The 23,754-nt window shown below is 46.7% G+C and overlaps 1 protein-coding gene across 1 annotated transcript in view; it reads right to left on the bottom strand.

Annotated features, from left to right (window-relative positions):
* Positions 1-6,089: 6,089 nt before the first annotated feature.
* Positions 6,090-23,754, bottom strand: part of LOC140191063 (adhesion G protein-coupled receptor L1-like) — a 281,887-nt gene continuing 264,222 nt past the window's right edge. Inside the window, exons 22-26 of the mRNA XM_072248138.1 lie at positions 19,960-20,088; positions 18,176-18,272; positions 12,521-12,649; positions 9,317-9,334; positions 6,090-6,829 (exon numbers count right to left, since the gene is read on the bottom strand). Of these exons, the coding sequence (XP_072104239.1) occupies positions 6,090-6,829; positions 9,317-9,334; positions 12,521-12,649; positions 18,176-18,272; positions 19,960-20,088 (1,113 nt within the window). The remainder of the gene's footprint in view (positions 6,830-9,316; positions 9,335-12,520; positions 12,650-18,175; positions 18,273-19,959; positions 20,089-23,754) is intronic.

Below are 23,754 nucleotides of genomic sequence, written 5' to 3'. Positions count from 1 at the left end.
CAATATGTAACTCATCATATTTCTCTGTCGTATCTTCCACAGCAACTTCTGCCCTATCTTCCTGCCTGTCTGTATTTATTGTACTCTCTTGCCCTCCACCTCACTGTGTGCCACACTGAGTTTATGCTGGATACAGAATTTGAAACTCACTAATACAGGTCACTAATACAGTTTCTGGATGTCCTCAGATTGATCCCGAGCCCCATGCATTGGTTCAAACGCAAGCAAGGGAAACCTTGTGCTAATTTCCAATTCTCGTCCTCCCTCAGCTGATGAGTAAACACTTCATGTTGAACGATACTTGCCAGGAGCAGAGGAAGCTCTCTGGGTGGGAATTTCAAAGCTCATCACTGGAAGAATCTGGGTGGCCTCACTACAGGCCAAACTGGCTGAAACTTGAAGGACATAGCTGTCGGATTTGGTCGGCAGCACAGTGACCGAACCAACAACAAGGATGCAACCGATTGACTGATAGATGTGGCAGTCTGAGACCACTGCAGCAGCATCTCCATTATGTTATGTGACACAATGATTGTGTTAAATAGAATAGATACAGCCTGCAGCTCAGAACTTGCTTCTGTAGGTAGAACAGCAGAATTGTATTCCACCATAGCATGCAACTTCATAGCCTGGCATTATCTTAGGCAAGGGTCCAACTGTTAAATGGAACGAGATGCTAGAAACAGCATTGGCTGGTGGTTGTACTTATTGGAGCCCCTCAGTGTGATGGTGTGAAGGACAGAATTGACTCCACTGGTTAATGACAGGGTCTCAGTCATCAGTAAAACAGTTTTAACACCAGCAATAGCTCTCTTAAAAGGTACAATGTCACGACAGTTGAGGTGTAACCTAAGGTCTATGCTCAAAAATCTTTAGTCCACAGCATCAGAAGTAGCACTCCTGGATTGGTCTGTTTTTATTGCAGATCTGCAGCATTTGTAGATTTTTGATATTCAAAATTAAAATACCGAGGGACTGTGTCTGCATTTGGTCCCTTGTTTTTAAAACACCTGTGAGTGAAGAAAGGTTACTTTAAAAAAAATAAACAGCTGATTCAGAAACAACTAGTTCCAATTATTTTTTTTTAATGAAAGTTGTACAATTGTAATGAGAGGGCCATCCTAGAACAGGTCACACTGAAGTACCAGGTCTGACATTCCATTATCACACATCCTGGACAGCGACACAGTGAGAAACCAGAAGACTTGAGTGCCCAGCAGTTTAATTGGGGATGGCTACCCCTCACAACCCCACCTAGGAGTTCCCAACCTCGGGTCCACAGACCCCTCGGTTAATGTTAGGGGCCCATGGCATAAAAAAGGTTCGGGAACCCCTGACCCCACCTATATCAGTAGTTACATTCCAAGCCCAAATGGCCTAAGGTCAAATGGAATCGCCACAGACTGGGACAAAGGAAACCACTGGTATGTACCCAGAACTAGGGGCGAAGCTGCAAGTTTAACAAACCCGGCAGCAAACGAGTAAAGTGGCAGGCCAGAACCAGAAAGCAATGGAAGACAGAATCACAGAATGATACATGGCAGGGAGGCCACTTAACCCATTGTCTCTACACTGAACCTTTCACAAAGTTAACCGGCCACTTCCACTCCCCTGCTCTTTACCCACAAGCTTGTCATATGTTTTGATTTAAGTCCAATTTCGGCAGTTACAATTGAATCTCTCCCACAACTCTTCAGTTGGCTAGTTTAAAGTTGCAACAGCCAATTGTGTGAGCAAGTGTTTCTTTGGCATCTATTTGATCAGTTGCCAATGACGGTAAAATTGCATCCTCTGGTGAATGAATGTTCCACCAGTAGAAAGTAAATCTATCAAACTTCTGATACATTGAAGTACCCCAATTAAATTTCCCTTCGGCTTTACAAACGCGTCCTCTCTGGTGTCTCCACAGTATGATGAGTTGGGCGAGTTGCAATGAGGTGGATGTTACCAGGATTGAAGCAAGGTTCATACAGAGTTGACAGGGGGAAAGATCTGCAGTGCAGAGAGAAGTGAGGGGTGAAGTTGATGTTGGCATCAAGGAGACCATGAGTGGCACCTGAAAAGGATTCTTGCTCCAAATGTGTGTGTGTGTGTGTGTGTGTGTGTGCATGCATGTGAGCACACATGCACAGCGTGGAAGGTTGCAAGATTATCTTACTATGGATCAGGAGCTGAGCTCCTTCCTGTTAGAGCCAGGCAATTTAGGAGTGAAAATCAGGAAGCACTTCCTCAAAGGATAGTAGGAATTTGGAACTCCCACCTTTGGCATGTTGGAGCTTTCCAGAGTGAGAGAGTGATGGGAAATGAAGCAAGGGAGTCTGACAGTAGATCATCCCAGATTCAACAGAACAGATGATGGCTTGAAATGGCCTCTTACATTCCTAGAAGGTTTAGAAGAATGAGTTGTTGTATCCTGAGTTCAAAAGCAAAGGGCAAATGGGTGGGGTCAAAGAATGGAATAAATTCTGGTTCTCTGTCTGTTGCCCATTTTCTGGGTACAACACTCCATCCCCCTTCCTAAGGAGCGGGATGTGTCATAAGAACTGGTAACACAATGGGTGAGCTCTCCCAGGAGAGCCAGTGCCGACTTGCCATGTGACAACCTGCTCATCTTGGGTTCAAGTGGATGGAGACAGATTTCCCCTTCCCTCCCCACCCAAACCCCCCAAAAAAATTGCATCTTAGGTCTGATCAAACATGGTAATTACCAGACTGTAGTCACATATACAACAACCAATATTTCCATTTTATATATTATTCTGTAGAATACATAATAAATAAACAGAAAATATATTAACCAGTTCATTGTCAGTGGACAGTCATTCGTTCCAATCACATTCAATATACATTAAATGCAATATATAGTATAAAAATCTGATTCTAAGCCAATATTTCAAATATTGCCTGGCCCTTTGTAATCTTACTTTATATTAAGTTAAGAATTAAAAGTATATAGAATCATTTAAAATGAAGGGTTTGCCACTTCTGCTTTTTTTTTGTTAAGAAGACCCTGTTAGTCAGCTAGGTTGTTTTTTTTTTCCCTCATCATTGGCCAGGGGATCTCTGGGCTTTGAGGTAGTCTCCCCCTCCAGTGTTTTGAGTCTGAGGTGGATTTGGAGTGTTTTAGTCTTATCTTGGAATTTGGACACTTGTTCCAGCGCCAGTAGCTGTGTCTCACGTCATAGGAAGATACACACAACATTGTCCATGCCAGCTGAAGATTAACAAAGGTCAGTTCCACTTCGGAGCTCTAGGTCCTTAGGTTGGCAGGTGACGGCTCTCTAGCTGCTCTCTCAGGCACTGTTCCATTGTGTCGTTTTTTGGCCAAGGCAGGATACAGGAAGAGGGAGGCCAGATGAGAACTGTAAGAAACACTGGCAGAAGACTGTGTTGAATTCTGGTTGCAGGAAGGATGTGATTGCACTGGAGAGAGTGCAGAAACTGGCTAAGCTGGGCAAAGGAGGCTGAAGGGATTGAACTGAAGGGGATCAGATTGGGGGAGTGCTGGACAGGGTGCAGAGGAAGGGCCAATTCCCCATTGTGGTCACTCAGTAATGAGGGGATTGAGTTGACTGGTGGACAGATTGAGGAACATTTTCAGCCAAACTCCAATTAGGGTGATGGGGTAGCTGGTTTCTGTGTGAGGGTCAATGACTTATGTCTGCTGCTTATCATTAGACCCAAGTGGTCATGAAGTTTAACGGAGTGTGCGTATGTGTGTGTGTGTGTGTGTGTGTGTATTATTTGTGAACAAGTGTATGTGTGAGATCTGGCTGGTGTGGCTGTACATGTGTGTCAGAACACGAATGTGTAAATCTGACTGATAACTAGCTGTGCACACAGGAATACTCTGTGTAAGAGCAGACATCAGCATTGTGTGAAACTGTTTTATGGTAAGCTGGCTCTGATGCTGGCTGTGAATCAGTGGACACAAGAATAGCTCCTATATGTTATGATGCCTTTGTAGTCTGCGTTTTTCTGTGCTGTGGGAGTTTGTAATGATTCTAAAAACACCCTGACTGTCACACAAGGATAGTTGGCCTCTCCTTCAGGAACTGAATGGAACTGACCCTCAGCACTTAATAACAATGTGGTCCTGGTACAATGGGACTATGAAAGACCCCTTCCAAACGTGTGACTTTTCTCTAGGGCTCCACAACAAAGCTGGTCATGGAGGCTCCATACTAATGAGACAGAGCCACTCTCTGGGGCTCCACAACCAGAGTACAAAGCTGATGCTGGGAGTCCACCTCAAGCCTCAATGGATACTTGCAGACTGATTCCCATAGCTACATGATGAAGGAAAAGAGCTCAGATTTAATTGGCTGCCCAGTTATGGGCTAATGATGTGCATTCTTGCAACTTCTATCAGACCGATTGAAAGTGCTGTTAACAGACTGTGCGCGACACCCTTGTGTCTAAAGCTTATATTGGCATTTTTTTCTTTTTTTTTTGTTAAACACACACACACACACACCATTGTAAAAGTCCCTCCTTTCTGAAGAGGGCAAAAGGCAACTTCTGAAGACTGAAGTCTGGTCTGCCTCCTTCTAAATACTCGGGGGACATGACGAGATTATAAAAGATTTTGTGCTCTGAGAACGCAAAAGATTTAAGAGGACATTGAACACTTTGTGTATATTTTTTTCTTTTAAAATTACACAGATTAACGATGGCCCACAACCACAAGAAAAGTGAGGTCCACCAATCGTCAAGAGCTTTTTGTCAAGTGGGAGTTTGACCTCTTTGTGTCAAAGGTCACTCCTTCACAACCTCCTGTGGATAATACATGTGCTATTGGAGATGGGAAACAACAACGCCACTCCTTAGATGTGCAACAGGGCCTGACCTCTGTCACCCAAGCAATGACAGGGTCGGCGAATGATTCCATCAGTCAGTGTGGCACACGTGAGGAGAGGAACTCAAAAGGAAAGCGAATGAAAACAAAACGTGGTTCTTTGCACGGAAGTTCATTTCTATTTACATCATCTTTGAGCTTTTGTGGACTGTGGCCTTTGGGGGAGTGGGGTCTGCCCTCCACTCTGCTTCACCCTCTGCCGCTGTTGACAGGCGGGAGGTTTGGCCCCTTGTGACAGCTGCCAGCTTACTTGCATCTTGATCTCCACCACCCAGACACCCCTGATGAGGAGGGAGAGGGCGGGCAGGCAGTATCATTGCCAGATAGGCCCAAGACATTTGTTCTTGCTGCCCTGCGAAACCCCTACACTTTCTTCCCTCCGCCCTCCTGTCCTCCTCCTTCGCCATGAGGAGTGGGGGGAGGGCGGGGGTTGGGTATCTGAGATCCAGTGAGATGGCAGCACCAGCGATGGAGGCACAACGGTCTTCCAACTGGAGTTTGGATCCAGACAGCTCTTGCGGCGAGAGGACCCCGCGTGTTGTGCCTAGATAGTTATCTGTTGGATCATCTACAGAGAGAGATCATAAAGCTGTGGTCCAGGCCTCTTCTGATGTAGTTTGGAGAGAATTTATCGCTTAAGACTCCAATAATCCCGCACACATCGTTAGCTGATGCTAAATGCCTGTTCCTGATTACACATTGCAGCCAGCAGTGTTCCTGGCTGCATTACTTCTGCTGTTTGCTTTCCCCCCAAGGACTGGTCAACTTCTTGGGAGTTTGAAAGCTGAGAGGCATCTTCAGTTTTAGCACTGAGTGTCTTGCCACTTTCAGCTGGCTTCTGAGTCACACCAAGATGTGAATGCAGGGACTGGCAATTTGCCCGTGATGGCAGGGTCGCTCCACTTCAACCCTTCCCCCCCCTCACCACCACCACCTTTTCACTCCCACTGAAGCGCTGATGAATTCTCAGTCACCTTTAGTGGAACTAGGGATGATCCCAATTCACCCAGTTCCACCCGAGGTTGGGAGAAGTTGGCTGGAGGTAGTAGTTTATCTAACAGATGATCCCAAGGGTTAATACAGTCCAATACATCCAACAGCAAAGCAAGACCAGCAGCCCTGCTCCAACCAGGGTTGGTCCTCTGTACAAATCACAGCCCTATGTTACTGGCAGATCCAAGGGCACCCTCTACCCGGGTCCGTGAATTGCCCCCACCCCCCAATTTTCATTTCAGAGACTGGTTACCAGTTGCATTTGTCCGTCACCCTCCGACACAGCGCCATCCACGTCAACCGACACCACGTAGCCATCATTGCTGCCTCTCCTGGACTGGTAGTAGGCCTGTAGCTGGCTCCTAAACACCAGGTTGGGTCTGGTGCTGTAGTACATCTCGTCGTTGCCTTGGGATTGAGGGGCAGTCTCCCCCACTACCTCCGGGCTGCTGTCAGGGTAGGAAGAGTCTCTCAGGTTGGTCATGCTGGTGTAGAGGGAGTCTCTGTTTGGGGACTGGAGCTGGCCGTCTAGCCCGTCCGTAATCTCAGCGGTGTAACTCTCCGACTCCTCCAGCTCGGGGTCGCTGTGGTAGAGCAGGGACTGGGCTCGCTGCAGGAGCAGCGGTTCCTCCAGCGCCTTGTACATGAGCTCGATCTCAATGTTGTCTTCCTGGGTGAGGGAGGGGGCATCGGGGACGATGGCGTCATCCTCGCTGCTGGTGGCTCCCCCTCCACCGCTGGCCGGCGCACCCTGCTCCCCAGGCAGGCTCTTGCCGCCGGGCCGCAGGTTGTTGTGGACCAGCTCGGAGATGATCATCTTCTCGAAGGCGGCGTCGCTGAGGTTGCGGCGGCAATCAGCCAGTGGGGTGCCTTCCGCGGCGAAGTCATTGTTCCGGAAGGAGTAGCTGTTGTTGAAGTTGCCGTTCAGGGGGAGAGTGTCGACCGCGCACGGGTCCCTCGTCATGTTGACCGAGTGCTCTAGGACCAACCACAGACAGCCATTTGCTCAAAGCTGTGTTTAAGTCGCTCGATTGCCCCATTCACATTCACTCTCACCTGGATTAGATCACCCCACCCCGGCCAACCACCTCCCCCACCCCCCACCCACAGAGAAGGGCTGCCGCTGACAGTGATAAACACAGTGCAGATATCTCCCTGCCACAACTTCAGAGGTGATAAGAGGAGTTCAGCTGAAGAGTCAGACACTGTAGAAGGCTGCTTGTTAATTCTTTGATGCAAATCAGTTTTTAGTTGATGATCTCATCTTTACTGACTTAACCTCATCTAGATATTGCTCACTCTCTTTAACTTAACCTAGTCTAGTTCCGGGCCTGCATCTAACAGACATAACTTCAGTTAGTTAGCATTTTCTGACTGCTTTATTCTAACCAGGTGACTGCTCTCTCTTCGATTTAGCCTAGTCCAGTTAGTCTTCCATTTGACTCAATCTCGTTATTCTTCTCTCTATGACTGGACTCTGTCTAAGTGATGTATTAATGTATTCTTGCAATTGTCATCTTTCTGACCTAACCTGATCATCTGACTGACTTTAACATCCTTTGACTGCGGAGCCTCTGACTTCAGTGACGTAACCTAGTCCATTGATTGCCTTCTACCTGTCTGATTCCTCCATGCCCCTCTCTGCTAATCCGATTGAGTGGGGATATGTCAGAGAGATGATAAAGTTTAAGCAACACACATCAAAGTTGCTGGTGAATGCAGCAGGCCAAGCAGCATCTGTAGGAAGAGGTGCAGTCGACGTTTCAGGCCGAGACCCTTCGTCAGGACTAACTGAAGGAAGAGTGAGTAAGGGATTTGAGAGGGGGAGGGGGAGATCCAAAATGATAGGAGAAGACAGGAGGGGGAGGGATGGAGCCAAGAGCTGGACAGGTGATTGGCAAAGGGTATATGAGAGGATCATGGGACAGGAGGTCTGGGAAGAAAGACCGGGGGGGGGGGACCCAGAGGATGGGCAAGAGGTATATTCAGGGGGACAGAGGGAGAAAAAGGAGAGTGAGAGAAAGAATGTGTGCATAAAAATAAGTAACAGATGGGGTACAAGGGGGAGGTGGGGCCTTAGCGGAAGTTAGAGAAGTCGATGTTCATGCCATCAGGTTGGAGGCTACCCAGACGGAATATAAGGTGTTGTTCCTCCAACCTGAGTGTGGCTTCATCTTTACAGTAGAGGAGGCCGTGGATAGACATGTCAGAATGGGAATGGGATGTGGAATTAAAATGTGTGGCCACTGGGAGATCCTGCTTTCTCTGGCGGACAGAGCGTAGATGTTCAGCAAAGCGGTCTCCCGTCTGCGTCGGGTCACACCAATATATAAAAGGCCACATCGGGAGCACCGGACGCAGTATATCACCCCAGTCGACTCACAGGTGAAGTGTTGCCTCACCTGGAAGGACTGTTTGGGGCCCTGAATGGTGGTAAGGGAGGAAGTGGAAGGGCATGTGTAGCACTTGTTCCGCTTACATGGATAAGTGCCAGGAGGGAGATCAGTGGGGAGGGATGGGGGGGACGAATGGACAAGGGAGTTGTGTAGGGAGCCATCCCTGCGGAATGCAGAGAGAGGGGGGGAGGGAAAGATGTGCTTAGTGGTGGGATCCCGTTGGAGGTGGCGGAAGTTACGGAGAATAATATGTTGGACCCGGAGGCTGGTGGGGTGGTAGGTGAGGACCAGGGGAACCCTATTCCTAGTGGGGTGGCGGGAGGATGGAGTGAGAGCAGATGTACGTGAAATGGGGGAGATGCGTTTAAGAGCAGAGTTGATAGTGGAGGAAGGGAAGCCCCCTTCTTTAAAAAATGAAGACATCTCCCTCGTCCTAGAATGAAAAGCCTCATCCTGAGAGCAGATGCGGCGGAGACGGAGGAATTGCGAGAAGGGGATGGCGTTTTTGCAAGAGACAGGCTGAGAAGAGGAATAGTCCAGATAGCTGTGAGAGTCAGTAGGCTTATAGTAGACATCAGTGGATAAGCTGTCTCCAGAGACAGAAACAGAAAGATCTAGAAAGGGGAGGGAGGTGTCGGAAATGGACCAGGTAAACTTGAGGGCAGGGTGAAAGTTGGAGGCAAAGTTAATAAAGTCAACGAGTTCTGCATGCGTGCAGGAAGCAGCGCCAATGCAGTCGTCGATGTAGCGAAGGAAAAGTGGGGGACAGATACCAGAATAGGCACGGAACATAGATTGTTCCACAAACCCAACAAAAAGGCAGGCATAGCTAGATGATAAAGTTTGTAAGGATTTGTGGCTGCAGTTTGGTATTTGCCCTGAGCTTGGCATCCAGCTTTGGTTTGTCATACGTAGTGTGTGACACACAATAAACCGATTAAATAGGCAAAACTCAAGGCTGCTGAGGAGGCAAGCTAAAAAAAGGTAATTTAAAAAAACTAACAAATGTCTAAATTCACAGTGTGAAACATTTACATTCATCAAGGTAATGCAAGCTTAACTGGCGTACTTGTCTCTCTGTAGGTCCCTACATGGAAGCATGTGGAGAAATGAAGAGAAAGAGACAACAAGCATTGAGATAACAAAGTCACATTCAATCAGGCGTTTAATCAGAGCATTAATTGAAAATGTAAATATTTTTTAGCAGGAGGCACATGCTTATCACTGGTGATAATTGTTAATCATCAACACAGACAGTTTGAGTGCTACGACAGCCATTATTAATTACTTAGCTATTTGTCAATGTCCCAGCAATGTTAGGAACAGAGATTATTAATAACCATAGCCCGCTAGGGTCCTTGTTACACAGCAGGGGACTGCTGCCCACTGTAAGACTCTACAGCCTCAATAATCTTCCTTCTCATGGTTAAAGAGAGCATCTCTTTATTGAGCTACATGGATCTCTTATTGTGAATTGATGACTCCTGTTTCACACCCAGAGTTCTTCAAATTGCTTTCAGCTACGTCTGCAGGTTTCCTACTGGGCGATGTGGGGCAGTCAATTTATCCACAGAAAGAATTTATAAACAGTGATGAAGTATGTATATGGCCTGATCACCTGTTCTGGCAACGTGGAGTGAGGAATAACCGAGACTTCACACAGGTCACCCCTTCACATCCAACTGGATGCAGCACTACTACCAAATTGAACAGTGGAGTCAAGTGGGGGTTGGATCCACAGTTCTCAGACTTAGTCTGACAAGCTTGAGCCCGAGGTCAAGTGGAAGCCAATTTGGAAGACCCCCTAACAGTGTTACAACAGTGTACGAGGCAGAGTGGGCATAAACATGACATGGCAATGAGGATTTTTTGAAAATGTAACTGTTTAAGGCAGGGGATCCCAACCTTTTTTTCTCATGCCATGGATCTCTACCATTAACCAAAGGGTCAGTGAACCCCTAGTTTAAGGGATGTGGGCATTGCAGGCTGAACCAGTATTTACTTGCCCATCCTCAGATGCCCTTGAGAATGTGACACTGAACTGCTGCAGGTCTTGAGGTGTGGGTGATACCCACAATGGTTTCAGGGAGAGAACTCCACAATTTTTGGGGCACCATGGTAGTGTAGTGGTTAGCGTGCTGCTATTTCCGCCTGGGGCATGGGAGTTCAAATCCAGCGTCCTCTCTAAGAAGCCTACAAGTCTTTCCTGTGAATGTGTGGGCTTTCTCCAGGTGCTCTGGTTTCTTCCCACATTCCAAAGACGGATCGGTTAATAGGTTAATGAGTCATTGTAAATTGCCTGTGATTAGGCTAGGGTGTGGGCACATGGCCAAGTGGTTAAGGCATTGGACTAGCTACCTGAAGGTCATGAGTTCGAGCCCCAGCCGAGGGAACGTGTTGTGTCCTTGAGCAAGGCACTTAATCACACATTGCTTTGCGACGACACTGGTGCCAAGCATACAAGCATGTGTGATTAGGACCCATACAGGGTCCTAATGCCCTTCCCTTGGACAACATTGGTGTCGTGGAGAGGGGAGACTTGCAGCATAGGCAGCTGCTGGTCTTCCATACAACCTTACCCAGGCCTGCACCATGGAGAGTGAAGACTTTCCAGGTGCAGATCCATGGTCTTGGAAGACTAACGGATGCCTTTTAAATAGGGGGGTTGACAGGCAGTGCGGCTCGTTGGACTGGAAATATCTCTAAATAAGTAAATAAAACTAAATAAATACATCTTGAACACAAGAGATTCTGCAGATGCTGGAAATCCAAAGCAACACACAGAAACTCAGCAGACCAGGCACCATTTATGGAACTGACTAAACATTTCGGGCCAAAACCCTTCTTCATGATTCTGAAGGTAGAGGGAAGATGACAGAATAAAAGGGTGGGGCGGGAAGGGGAATGAGGCTACCTGGAAAGTGATAGCTGAAGCTAGGTGGGTGGGAAAGATCAAGGGCAGGAGAAAACGGAATCTGATGGGAGAGGAGAGTGGACCATTGGAGAAAGGGAAGGAGGAGGGGACTTGAGGTAAGTAATAGCAGGTGAGAAGAGTTAAAAGGTCAGAGTAGGGAATAGAGAGTGGTGGTGGTGTGGGGGATTGGGGGGGTGGAAATTTATTTACTAGAAAGAGATATTGATATTCATTCCATCAGGTTGGAGGCTACCCAGGTGGAATATAAGGTGTTCCTCCTCCACCCTGAGATAGGCCTCATTTTGGCACAAGAGGAGGCCATGGACCGACACGTTGGAACAGGAAAGGGGAACTGGAATTAAGGTGTTTGGCCATCAGCAAGTCCTGGTTGTGCTGGATGGTGCGAAGGTTTCTCAATGAAGTGGTCCGCTGATTTACTACGGATCTCACCGGTGTAGAGGAGGCTGCATCGGGAACACCAGACACAATAGACGACCCCAGCAGATTTGCAGGTGAAGTGTTGCCTCATCTGGAGGGACTGCCTGGGGCCCTGAATGGAGGTGAGGGAGGTCGTATGGGCAGGTGTAGCACTCAGGCTGATTTTGACCCAGTAAAGGTGAAGGCACAATGATATATTTCCATGTCAGCATGGTGTGCGGCATAGAGTGCGGCTTCCAGGTGGTGGTGTTCCCCATGTTGTTTCTGTCCTTGTTCCCCTAGCTGGAAGAGGTCTGGGAGATGAAAGGTGCTGACTAGATGTCTTGGTTAGAATGGGGTTTCCCAATTCCAAGGTGTTGTTACATCCATTCATTATACGGCTGTAAGAATCTTCAAGCAGACAGCAGAAGGATGCCCACTCTATAGGAATGGTGGTCAACTTCTCAACCACTTTCTCAGGTAGACCATTCCATATACTGACTATTCTCTGGATGAAAAAGTTGCCCCTCAGGTTCCTATTAAATCTCTTCACTTCTCACCTTAAACCCATTTAGTTCTTGACACCCCAAACCCAGGAAAAAGACTGAATGAATTCATCCTCCCCTATACCCCCCATGATTTTATGCACTGCTACAAGATCACCTCTTATTCCTCATACTGCAATGAAGACAGTCCCAGCCTGCTCAATCTCTCTCCATACCTCAGTCTCTCAAATCTTTCATAGATCTCCCCTGCACTCTTTCCAGCTTAGGGATATCTTTGCTGTAGTAGGAGAACAAAAACTTAATACAATGCTACAAGCGTGGCCTCACCAACATCTTGTACTACTGCAACATGACACTCGTCAGCTTACACGATTCAGTTACACCTATGTGGCTGGGTGGTTGGGCTGTGAACAGGGACTAAACTTTCATTCCAAACCTGGAGAACTGAAGACTGTAGGCGAGGGAGCATTGTACCCAACAGATTCCGCCAGCAGTGTGTTGTAAGGGCTGGCACCGGATCGAGGCTGCAGAACAGGATTGGTCAGTAGATGATTACCCATCGTTCCTGTGAAGGGGAAAAAGAGATTGGACATCTTAGACAAGAGGAGGTAATGGTGGGTGCAATGATCAGCATCCAAACACCCACCTGAATGCATACACATTGATTGCTTAAAATTGTAACCATGCTTTGACTTACAATTTTACAGGTTCATCCATCATTCTCTTTCAATAGATCTTAAATCCCCCTGTTTATCTGCTGTTCCCAAAGTCTCACCTTTGGGATTGCTTTTTATTAATCCTTTCTTGCAATACTTCACCACACATTCCTCATTAAATTTCAGCCAAAATCTATCCACGTTGAGCATTTCTTGTCTCAGCCTGCTTCAAGTCATTCAAAGTCTTTCCATTATTAATCAGGCTGTCTATTTTGGTGCTTTTTTAATATAAATTTGAATGTTACCTTGGCTTTTTCAGTGTTTTCTTTAAATTGGCAGTGATCCTTCTCAGCTCATGGGAGTAGATCAGTGATGGTTGAGTTGATGTTTTTTTAAAAAAATATAGACAATGGAATTATAAGCTGCACTATGGACAGCCTGTGAAAGGAAGTGGGTTGGGCATAGGGCTAGCAATCTCATTCCATATAAAGCCTTCAGGTGAGTTACTGTTGGCAGCCAATGCCCCAGTAGGGGTGATGGACGTAAGTAAGTCATTAATGGGATTATACCTGGGCTGCCATAAAAAGAAATATTTTTACTTGATACGGGCATGCCTGACAGTGTAGCGTTTATTGTGCACCCTCAAGGTGGAGGGTGAGTCTTAGGCTTGAAGTACTGCCATTCTTCAGGTGACCGTGCTGTTGGGGAAAGTTTTCAGGATTTTGGCCAAGTGATGATGAAGAACTGGTGACAAACATTAGCCTTAGAGTCCGTGTAGTGGGTTGGGCAGTGGAGCCGAATGGGTTAATGGGATCCTGCCACATAAATGTCTTATAGTCATAGTCATAGTCATACTTTATTGATCCCAGGGGAAATTGGTTTTCGTTACAGTTGCACCATAAATAATAGTAATAAAACCATAAATAGTTAAATAGTAATATGTAAATTATGCCAGGAAATAAGTCCAGGACCAGCCTATTGGCTCAGGGTGTCTGACCCTCCAAGGGAGGAGTTGTAAAGTTTGATGGCCACAGGCAGGAATGACTTCCTATGACACTCAGTGTTGCATCTCGGTGGAATGAGTCTCTGGCTGAATGTACTCCTGTGCCCACCCAGTACATTATGTAGTGGATGGGAGACATTGTCCAAGATGGCATGCAACTTGGACAGCATCCTCTTTTCAGACACCACCGTCAGAGAGTCCAGTTCCATCCCCACAACATCACTGGCCTTACAAATGAGTTTGTTGATTCTGTTGGTGTCTGCTACCCTCAGCCTGCTGCCCCAACACACAACAGCAAATATGATAGCACTGGCCACCACAGACTCGTAGAACATCCTCAGCATTGTCCGACAGATGTTAAAGGACCTCAGTCTCCTCAGGAAATAGAGATGGCTCTGACCCTACTTGTAGACAGCCTCAGTGTTCTTTGACCAGTTCAGTTTATTGTCAATTCGTATCCCCAGGTATTTGTAATCCTCCACCATGTCCACACTGACCCCCTGGATGGAAACAGGGGGTCCACTGAGTACAGAAGATTAAGGTGTAACCTTTAAGATGGTTAAGAGCTTTGTCATAGACATATAGCACAGAAACAGGCTCTTCCATCAACCAACTATTTATGCTCATCTTACTTTTTCCTCCCAACATTCCCATAGATTCTCCCTGGATTTTTGCATCTTGCTTATGTTCTTGAAACAGTCTACAGAGGCAAACTGCAGAATTCTGGGAGGTGGAAGGAGGCAGCACACAGAAGAAACCCACACATTCACAGAGAGAACACATGTGTTTCCTCCCAACTCTGTGGTAAGAGTCAGAACAGAGATATACAATCTGATCTCTGCTGGTCAAGATTGCTATCATAAGGTACTTATTTCTATATTGTCTTACAACGTAGAGGGAAGTAATTTTGTACATTAAGTTCTCTTAGGCTCCTGGAATAATCCTCACCCCTCAATAATTTCCCCTGTGACCTAGTCACCCCACATTTACTTCCACAAAGGAACATAGAAACCCAGAGCTCTCCCCTATATATTTTGCAACTCAGGTCAATTTCAGAAAAGAGATCGTTACACTTATTAAGAGTTAAAATTGGATACAAAAGCTGAAGCCTCACTGATCTCCTTCTTTAAACTGAGAAGTGATCACTGCCAATTTAAACAGGAAAGTATAAGAATTTGAGGAAAGATTTTAGATTTGGGAATGGGGGACTGTCAAATTTTATAAAGAACTCCAAAGCAGTTCTGATTAATCTGCAGCCTGATTAATAAGGGTTGGAGGAGAAACAACTCATATTCCTTCTGGGCAGCCTCTAACCTGATGGAATGAACAACAATTTCTCCAACTTCTGGTAATTTCTACCCTGCCCCACTCAACTTCTCTCTTCCTCCATTCACCATCCTGGTTATTTTCTCACCCGTCTCCTCACCTGTCCATCACCTCCTTCTGGTACCACCCCACTTCCCCTTCTTCCTTTTACATTCCTTCCCTCTCCCTTGCCAGTTCCATTCAAGGGTCTCATCCCTAAATGTCAACCATGTACTCCCCTCTAGAAGCTACTGAGTTCTGAGTTCCTCCATCATTTTGTCTGTGTTACTCAAGATTTCCAGCATCTACAGAACCACTTGTGTTTATTAAGAGTTACAGTCCTGAAGCAGTTGAAGATACAGACTAGTCTTGAATGGTAGGAAAGGTCTGAGGAGGCGAATGATTTTATGGAATCCTAAAACATTTATATTGGCCACTGATTACTGTAATTGAGTTGCTGGATCTAACAACTTAATGAGAAACATTTCCTTTTAAAGTTTCATGCCATGAGTAATGTGGTGCTTAAGTTACTGGGCTGAATCTCAGAGACATGGAACAAAGACATGTCAGAATTTCAATCCAAATTAATAAACAAACAGGGAATTTAAAACAAACATCAGAATTCTACTGGACTGTTGTAAAACCCTTTTATGCTCATTAAAATCCTTCAGGGAAGAATCACCACCAAGTTTAGTTTGTTTTATCTGGAGCGCTGGACGCTGAGGGGAGATCTGAAAGAGGTTTGTAAGATTAAGAGAGGCATAGTGTGGACAGGGTGTATCTATTTAACAGGGATGAAATGTTTAGCACCAGAGGGCAAGCATTGAAGGTGGGAGGGGGTAGGTTCAAAGGAGATGCTTGGGGTAAGTTTCTTTAACTCAGAGAGACACAGATGCCTAAAGTGCACTGCCTGGTATGGTGGTAGGGCAAGTACCTTAGATAGATAAATATTTTATTGATCCCAAAGGAAATTACAGTGTCAGAGTAGAATTACAAGTGCACAGATATATAAATATACCAATATGAGAAAAGAACTAGGAAAGAATAAAAAATAAGTTACCTCAAACAGTCTAGCAGGAAGGAGTCATCACTTCCCTGGCTACAGGTTGACTCACTATAGAGCCTAATGGTTGACGGTATGAATGACCTCATATAACACTCTTTGGAGCTGTGCAATTGTCTTAGTCTATGACTAAAAGTGCTCGTCTGTTCAGCCAAGGTGGTATGCAGAGGGTGAGAAACATTGTCCAGAATTGCCAGGGTTTTCCATAGGTCCTTTGTTCTACCACAGCCGCAGTGTGTCCAGTTTGACTTCTACAACAGAGCGAGCCTTTCCAATCAGTTTATTGAGCCTGTTGGCATCACCCGTGTTGATGCCATTGCCAAAGCACACCACTGCATAGGAGATGGAAGGCGTACGGACATGGTGTAGGTAGGAGGGATTTGTGCTTGGTTGTTTTTGATTTGGTTTTTAACTAGTTCAGCATATCTTTGTGGGCTAAATGGCCTGTTTCTGTGCTATACTGTTCGATGTTCTATGCTTATTTGTCATTTTAATTCCTCAAATGAAAGTTAAATGATCTGCTGAACTGTTCAGTTCAGTGTCAAAGAGGGATGTGGAATAAATGCTGGCAGAGTCAGAGAGCACATCCCCAACATTTACCTCACATCAACAAGTCATTTATAGAGACTGTTAAGGAGCGTCGATTTAAAAAGGTTCAGGGTATGGGTTTAGACACCTCTGATTTGTTAACATGCATCAAAAAGGCAACGTCTATCATCAAAGACCCCCACCATCCATGCCATTCTGTAGTGTAGTGGTTAGCCCAACACTTTAGAGTACCAGTGACCTGGGTTCATTTCCCACTGCTGCCTGTAAGCAGTTTGTATGTTCTCCCCGTGACTGTGTGAGTTTCCTGTGTGTGCTCCGTCTTCCTCCCACAGTCCAAGGATGTACTGGTCGGTAGGTTACTTGGTCATTGTAAATTGTCCCGTGATTAAGCTAGGACTAAATTAGGGAATTGCCGGGCAGCATGGCTCAAAGGGCTGGAAGAGCTTATTCCACACCGCAGCCCAATAAATAAGTATATAAACAAATAAATCTTTTTGCACCCACCATTGGACAGAAGCTACAGAAGTCCGGTCCTGCATCATAGAACACGCAACAGTACAGCACAGGAACAGGTCATTGGCAAACAGTGCTTTGCCAAACTAAATCAAGTACCCAATAAACTAATCTCATCTGCCTATACAATGTCCATATCTTCCATTTCCCGCACAGTCACATTCCTGTCTAAGTGCTTCTCAATGCCCTATCATATGTGCATCCACCTCTACCCCTGGCCGTGGATTCCAGGCACCCACTGGTCTCTGTTGAAAGAAACATTTGCCCTGCACATCTCTTTTGAACTTACGCCTACTCAACATCAATGCAAGCCCTCCGGTATTAGATATTTCAACCCTGGGAAAAGGTATAGCCCATCTACTCTAACTAGGCCTCTCATGATCTTATGAGCCTCTATCAGATCTCCCCTCAGCCTTCTCTGGTCCAGAGAAAACAACCCAAATTTGTCCAATCTCTCCTTATAACACATGCCCTCTAAACCAGGCAACATCCTGATAAACCTCTTCTGCACCCTCTCCAAAGCCTTTTCATCCTATGATGGGTGACAGAAATGAACACAAGATACTGATAAGAATATTACCAGGTTCAAGAACAGCTACTGCCCTTCGGTCATTTGGTTCTTGAAACAACCTGCATAACCGCAGTCATTACCTCATTATAGTAACACTAATGACCACTTTGTTCTAAAATGGACTTTTTTGTTATTGTGTCCTTTCTTGCATCATTCTGGATGATTTATGTTTATATTTTTCTTATGACCGTTGTGCCTCTAATGCTGCGTGCCTGTGATGCTGCTGTGAACGTTTCATTGCACCTGTGCATGTACTATATGCTCGATCTTTGACTGCAAAAACTTACTTGTAGCAGCATCACAGGCACCACTGGGATGGGTCTAGTGCCTTGTAGATGTCCTGTCTTCACCATGACTGACTAATCACCAGCCCCACATATATAGGAACCCTGAAGCCCAACATGCAAGACCAGCTACCGTTGGATGATCACCTCGATTTAGGGTGGGAGTGCTGTTGAGGTCTCCCGCCATGAAGGAAGATTCTGACTGCTTCCGAACGGTATCATTCCACATTCTCCGGATCCGACTCTGCAAGTGGAGGTCAGAGCGTGTGTCAGCTGAAAGTGCAAAGTGCTGGCGGAGGGCAAAACACAACCACAGAAGACAAAGGTATCGCAGGTTAACGATCCGCGTTACACAAACCGAGGAGGGACCCACTTCCACCCAGAAAACCCTGACTTCCACCGATAATGGAGATCGTGGACGGAGGAGCTGCACTGAACCTCCTGGGAAAATTTAGAGTGACAGCAGGACCTGTGAAGCTTTCCATACGACAGAGCTGTTCATGACCATAAAGGCACAGAGGCCTTTACAACTGATGAAGTCCTCGGAAGTGCAGTCAACTTCCAGGACATTTGTCCACAGGCTAATTCAAAAACAACAAGGTGATAAAAAAAGATGGGCTGTGAAGTGTTAAAATTCTGGCCAGGACACCTGGGAGAACCTCCCATTTTTCCTCAAAATGATGCCCTTGGATTTTTACCATTAACCTGGAGTCTGCGGGGTTCCTGGTTTTATCTGAAGCTCCCCCCAATACCCCCCAAATAACATTGATGACTATTCAGCTGAGATTGATGCTCGAGTCCCTGGGGCAAGGACAGAGGTGATGACAGTAAACCATGGTTTACAGGCACGTGGTCAAATGCTTAACGCTCCTGGAATTATTTGCAGAACAAGCAGAGCAGGGAGCCGGAACAGAGACGGATTTGCACTGCTGAAGCGTGGAGAGGGGAAACAGGGACAAGACACATGACACGGTTTCTCAGACGATGGCTCCGGGAGTCTGCTTAACGAGAAAGCTAAGTTGGATGGAGGGCAGCTCCAGAAAGTGGTGTAACCCAGTCCGGTTGGGCCAAGCTGGAGGCCATGAGCCCGAGATGGATAAGCACCACATGGGCCTCCCGTGTTCCTGCCCACCATCTCCAGGCTCAAAACTTAGGAGTTTCTTAGAGAAACGGAAAGAAGACTGGACCATCCACCCAGTATCAATCCCAGGGCCGGACTGCCTCCCCAGTCACAGTCCCAGGGCCGAAGCTCCTCCCCAGTCACAGTCCCAGGGCCGAGGCTCCTCCCCAGTTACAGTCCCAGAGCTGAATGATCCACCGATTAACAGTCGCGAGGCTGCACATTGCAGCCAATAACAGAGCAGGACTGCGCTGCTGACCAAACCAGATGGAATTAGAGTACAAGGATGGGTCGTCCATCGAAGTGGATGCTATCTGATGAGAAGAATCACCACCCCGGTGCTACTGTAGAACCTGTCTGTCAGTAACCCCGAGTTACTTCTCTACTGGTGTCAGTAGCCTGGTTGGAGATGGGTTTCATGGCTGGGGGCGCGGTGGGGGAATTCAGAGGAAGGAATTGGGGTCAACACATGTTATTTGGGATTGGGTTCTGTGTGGGGAGATGTCATTGCTCATACACAAGGGACTATGGGCACGACATTGTTAGGGGATAGCTCTGGCTGCAGACAATTACCAACCAGCTGTGAAGGGGTGATAAGTAGGCTGAGAGCACGGGGGTGAGGTTAAACCCAGTCTTGTCAGTGATCCCGTCTCTGATGAAATGCATTCTTTAGGAAGATTTGTACCCACAGCCCGCTCACAGAAGATCCAATCGTCTGAGAAAACGGACAACCACACAACGTGGACTGGAGACAACCGTGTCAAACAATGACCTTTTCCGCCATCCTCCTGCTTGCTGCAGCATTCTGTACCTGAGTACCAGTGTAGTACCGGTTACTGTTCCGGATGGTGGAGGTCTTCAGGTTGCTGTGGGAGACTCCGGCCCCAGGGCGGCTGCAACAGTGGGCATGCCGCAAGCACTTGCTGTATTCCTTGTGAACCTGTGGAGGCAGTGGAGAGAGAGTGAGAGGTGACAGGGGCATAGCCAGCTGATACCACCACCGTGTTCCTCGGATAACTGTCCTCTCTGCATTGCTTGAGCTGGGAATAGCACAGGGGGATTCAACATCCAGGACGTAAATGTTCCCCACCAGTTTTCCCCAGCTTTCTTCAGCTCCTTCCAGCCCACTTCCCCCAAACACTAGATCACTTCTTGTTCCTGGAAGTCCAAATCCACCTGGAGCCCCTTCCTCTAGTCTCGCATCTTCCTTTGACTACAGATGGCTCTCCCCCGCTTGATCCACTCACTCTCAGCTTTCAGCCTGTGACTTTGCCTCTCATTCAGTGACAGCACCAAGCCTGTGAACTGGGACAATACCGTTGCGTTTCACACCAACCTCTAACTCGCGGGGCCGAGCTGCAGCCCCCTGATCCCCTCCACGTTAATGGGCCTAGACCCTATTGCTGCACATCAGTCCTAATTACCCTGAAAATCACTGATGTGGCTTTGTCTGAATGCCCACATTCCCCCAACCACCTACAGTCAACTTCAACCTTCTGCCCTGGAGTCAACCCACTGCTGTAGCCTGTTCTTAATGCAGAGAACTCATTTCTTCCTTAGCATCACAGCAAGTTGCTGGAGGAATATAACATGTCAGGTGGCATCTATGGAGGGAAATAGACAGTTGCATTTTGGGTCAAGACCCTTCATCTGGACTTGCTGAGTTCCTCCAGCACTTTGTTAAATCTCTTCCTCCCTATACACACTGGGGTCAAGCTGGTCAGTGTTTAGACACATTGCATAAATACATCCTGCAATCCCTTGAGTAAAAAGAATTAAAGGATTATTTCACTGAAATATTCTAGTTGATATAAAGCAGCGATCTGTGGATACCTTGGGTAAATGGTAGGATTCAATGGCATAAAAAATTGGGAACAACTGATATGAAGGAATTAATGACATGTACACAGATAGTTTACTACTTCTCAGGAAAGAGCCCAGGAAAGAGTCTATGGAACTTCAAACAAGGAAAAACTATGAACATCTTCTGAAACAGCGACTGTGTCTGGGAGAGGGGCAAGTAAAAATTCCAAAATGGTGGCTGATGGATTTTCATTCGAGTTTAGATGAAGAGGGACGTGGAACCAAAGGCAGGGAAGTAGAACTGATGTACAAGGTCTAAACAAATGCTGGAACTGGGGCAGGAGGCTGGTTCTGTTCATTTTGCTTGGAATGCAGAAGTGGAGTTTGGATGGGGTAGGGCTGAAGGGATGCGGTGGAGCTGGGGATCAGGGTGGGGTGGGGGATTGGGGTGAGGGTAGTGAGTGGGATTATCCAATACCACTTGATGTTTCTTCATACTGCCCCTCTGCCTCCTCTCTGGGTGGAAGGAATGTATCTTGTTGCCTCCTCCAAAGATTTTGCAATCCCTGAGCTTCTGAAATGGGCCAGTGGTGAAAATTACTACTCGTGTAGCCCTCAGAGCCAGAGCTCTCTCTGACCGGTCACCTGGCACCTAGACTGCCTACTGCTACTCTTCCACCTCTTGGGTGTGACATCACACCTGTCCGCCAGCCCAATGGCTAGCATTTGAAGAAACCCGGCCACAGGTAGCCAGGAACGTTTTATCCTTGGAAGAGGAGAACGATTATTGGTGCAATGGAGGCACTTTATATTGGTGAGGGGCTGCTGGGGAGGCTGCAGAGCCATCTCTGTTCACCATGTTAGTGGCATTTTTGCCAGTGCCGACTCACAGTCTGTGCAGTAAGTCCACCACCGGAGAGCCAGTGACTTGGGGTTCAAACCTGAACTCCATCTGGTGCCGTCTATGAGGTTTGTTCATCCTAAGTGTGGTCCTGTGGACTTCCTCCAGGTGCTCTGCTTTCCTTCCATATCCCAAGCATGTGCAGACTGGTAAGTCAATCGGCTGCTCTGTTGTCTCTAGTATGTGGGTGAGTGGCAGAACATGGCTGGTGTTGATGGGAATGTGGGGAGAGCAGTAGATAGGATTAATGTAGGTTTAATGAAAATAGGTGGCTGGTAGTCAGTGTGAATTCAGTGTGCTTCCATGCTGTATCTCTCCATGACTCTTTCAGTCCCTTTTACTGTCTCGGTCTGAGCATCATTTGACACTTGTCAGCCTCACCTCCCTCATCCTCTCCTTATCCTTGACTATTCCAATGCTTCCAGCTGATTGACCACCCCTAGTAAAGACGCCAGCTCATGCAGATCTCTGCGGTGTCCAAACTTGCACCATCCTGTTTAACCACCTCTGTTGACTCACACTGCTTCCCAGTTAAGTAATTCTTTGATTTCCAAATCCTCATTTTTCATTTCAAATACCTCCAGGTCACTGTCCTCCCTTCCTCTGAGGACCCCTACAGTCTTGAAACTCGGGAATTTTGCTCTCTTGATTTGTAAGTACTACTCATGCCGCCAAGGTCCTGTGCTTGCAAATTCCTTCATTATCTCTCCTTGATCCTCAACCTTGCTCCTCCTTTAACATGCTCTTGGTTCAAGAGCTTCTTTAATGAGGTGCTCTTTGGTTTCCTAAGTCTTCCAACATGAAGGTTTAAAAAATGCAAGCTACACCTGCTGAAACATGACTCTGTGCAGTGATCACAGATGGTATCTCCTGATTCTGGGTGACAGGTAATGGTTAATGTTTCTTATAGACAATGGGCAGATTGCAGTTCGGTGTCTCCGTTTTATGCTCTTGCTCAAAGCCTTGGCCATCAACAGAACATTACAAAAGTGACAAATGGAGCCTGCAGTAATATCAGCCATCCCTTTAACTGAACACGTTGACCTTTAATGGTGGCCAATAAAGAGCATTTTCTCATTATGTGATGGACTGCTTCTGCTGCACCATCTGCTGCTGAGGGTACAGCCAGGATCCTACATCGCACTGACTGCTAGCTCTGCTATTCTAGATGGTGATAAATGGACCTAAGCTCTTCCTTTACAACAAGTGTCCTTACACTACACTCTGCACCCACTTACACTCTTTTGGACGCACATTTCTGATGCTGGACTCGGCTTCATACTTGCTCACACTGTCCCCAGGCTTTCTACTAGTGCTCACTGTCTTTGGCTGCTCAGTTATTATCAATACCTCACCACCTATCACCTCCCAGCTTCTCACATTATTCCCTTCTCCCCCTTCCCCTATGACCTGGATTCACCTATCACCTGCAGCTCATGCTCCTCCCCCTACTCCCCATCTCCCCCCATCATATTTTCAGACCACTGCCCTCTTTCTTTCGTGCTTTCAGCCCGATAAATTGACTGTTCTTTTCCCCTCCGTAGACCCTGCCTAACTTGCTAAGTTCCTCCAGCATTTTTGTGTGCTCCAGATCTCCAGCAACTGCAGTCTGTCGTGGCATCCTTGTCTCAGTTCTTTATTCCTTGATATCATCTTTCTTTCTGCAGTGTCACTGCCCAGAACTCACAGAGAATCATCAGTTTCACTGGTATCAAGTGTCCAAGAAACATTTCAAAACCTGCACTTTGATTTTCACAAATTCACACCAGTAATGTGCAGTGTTAAACATATTTAATCAAGGAAAGAGTTTAAATGGCTTGAGCTTGCTCACCTTCTCCCATCTGAAAGAGATGATGACTCTCAAACAAGTTCTCAGGCAATAAAATCCAATATACCACTTGC

The sequence above is a fragment of the Mobula birostris genome, chromosome 32 (assembly GCF_030028105.1).
Source record: "Mobula birostris isolate sMobBir1 chromosome 32, sMobBir1.hap1, whole genome shotgun sequence".
Taxonomy (NCBI): domain Eukaryota; kingdom Metazoa; phylum Chordata; class Chondrichthyes; order Myliobatiformes; family Myliobatidae; genus Mobula; species Mobula birostris.
This window is presented reverse-complemented; position numbering and strand designations above follow the sequence as displayed.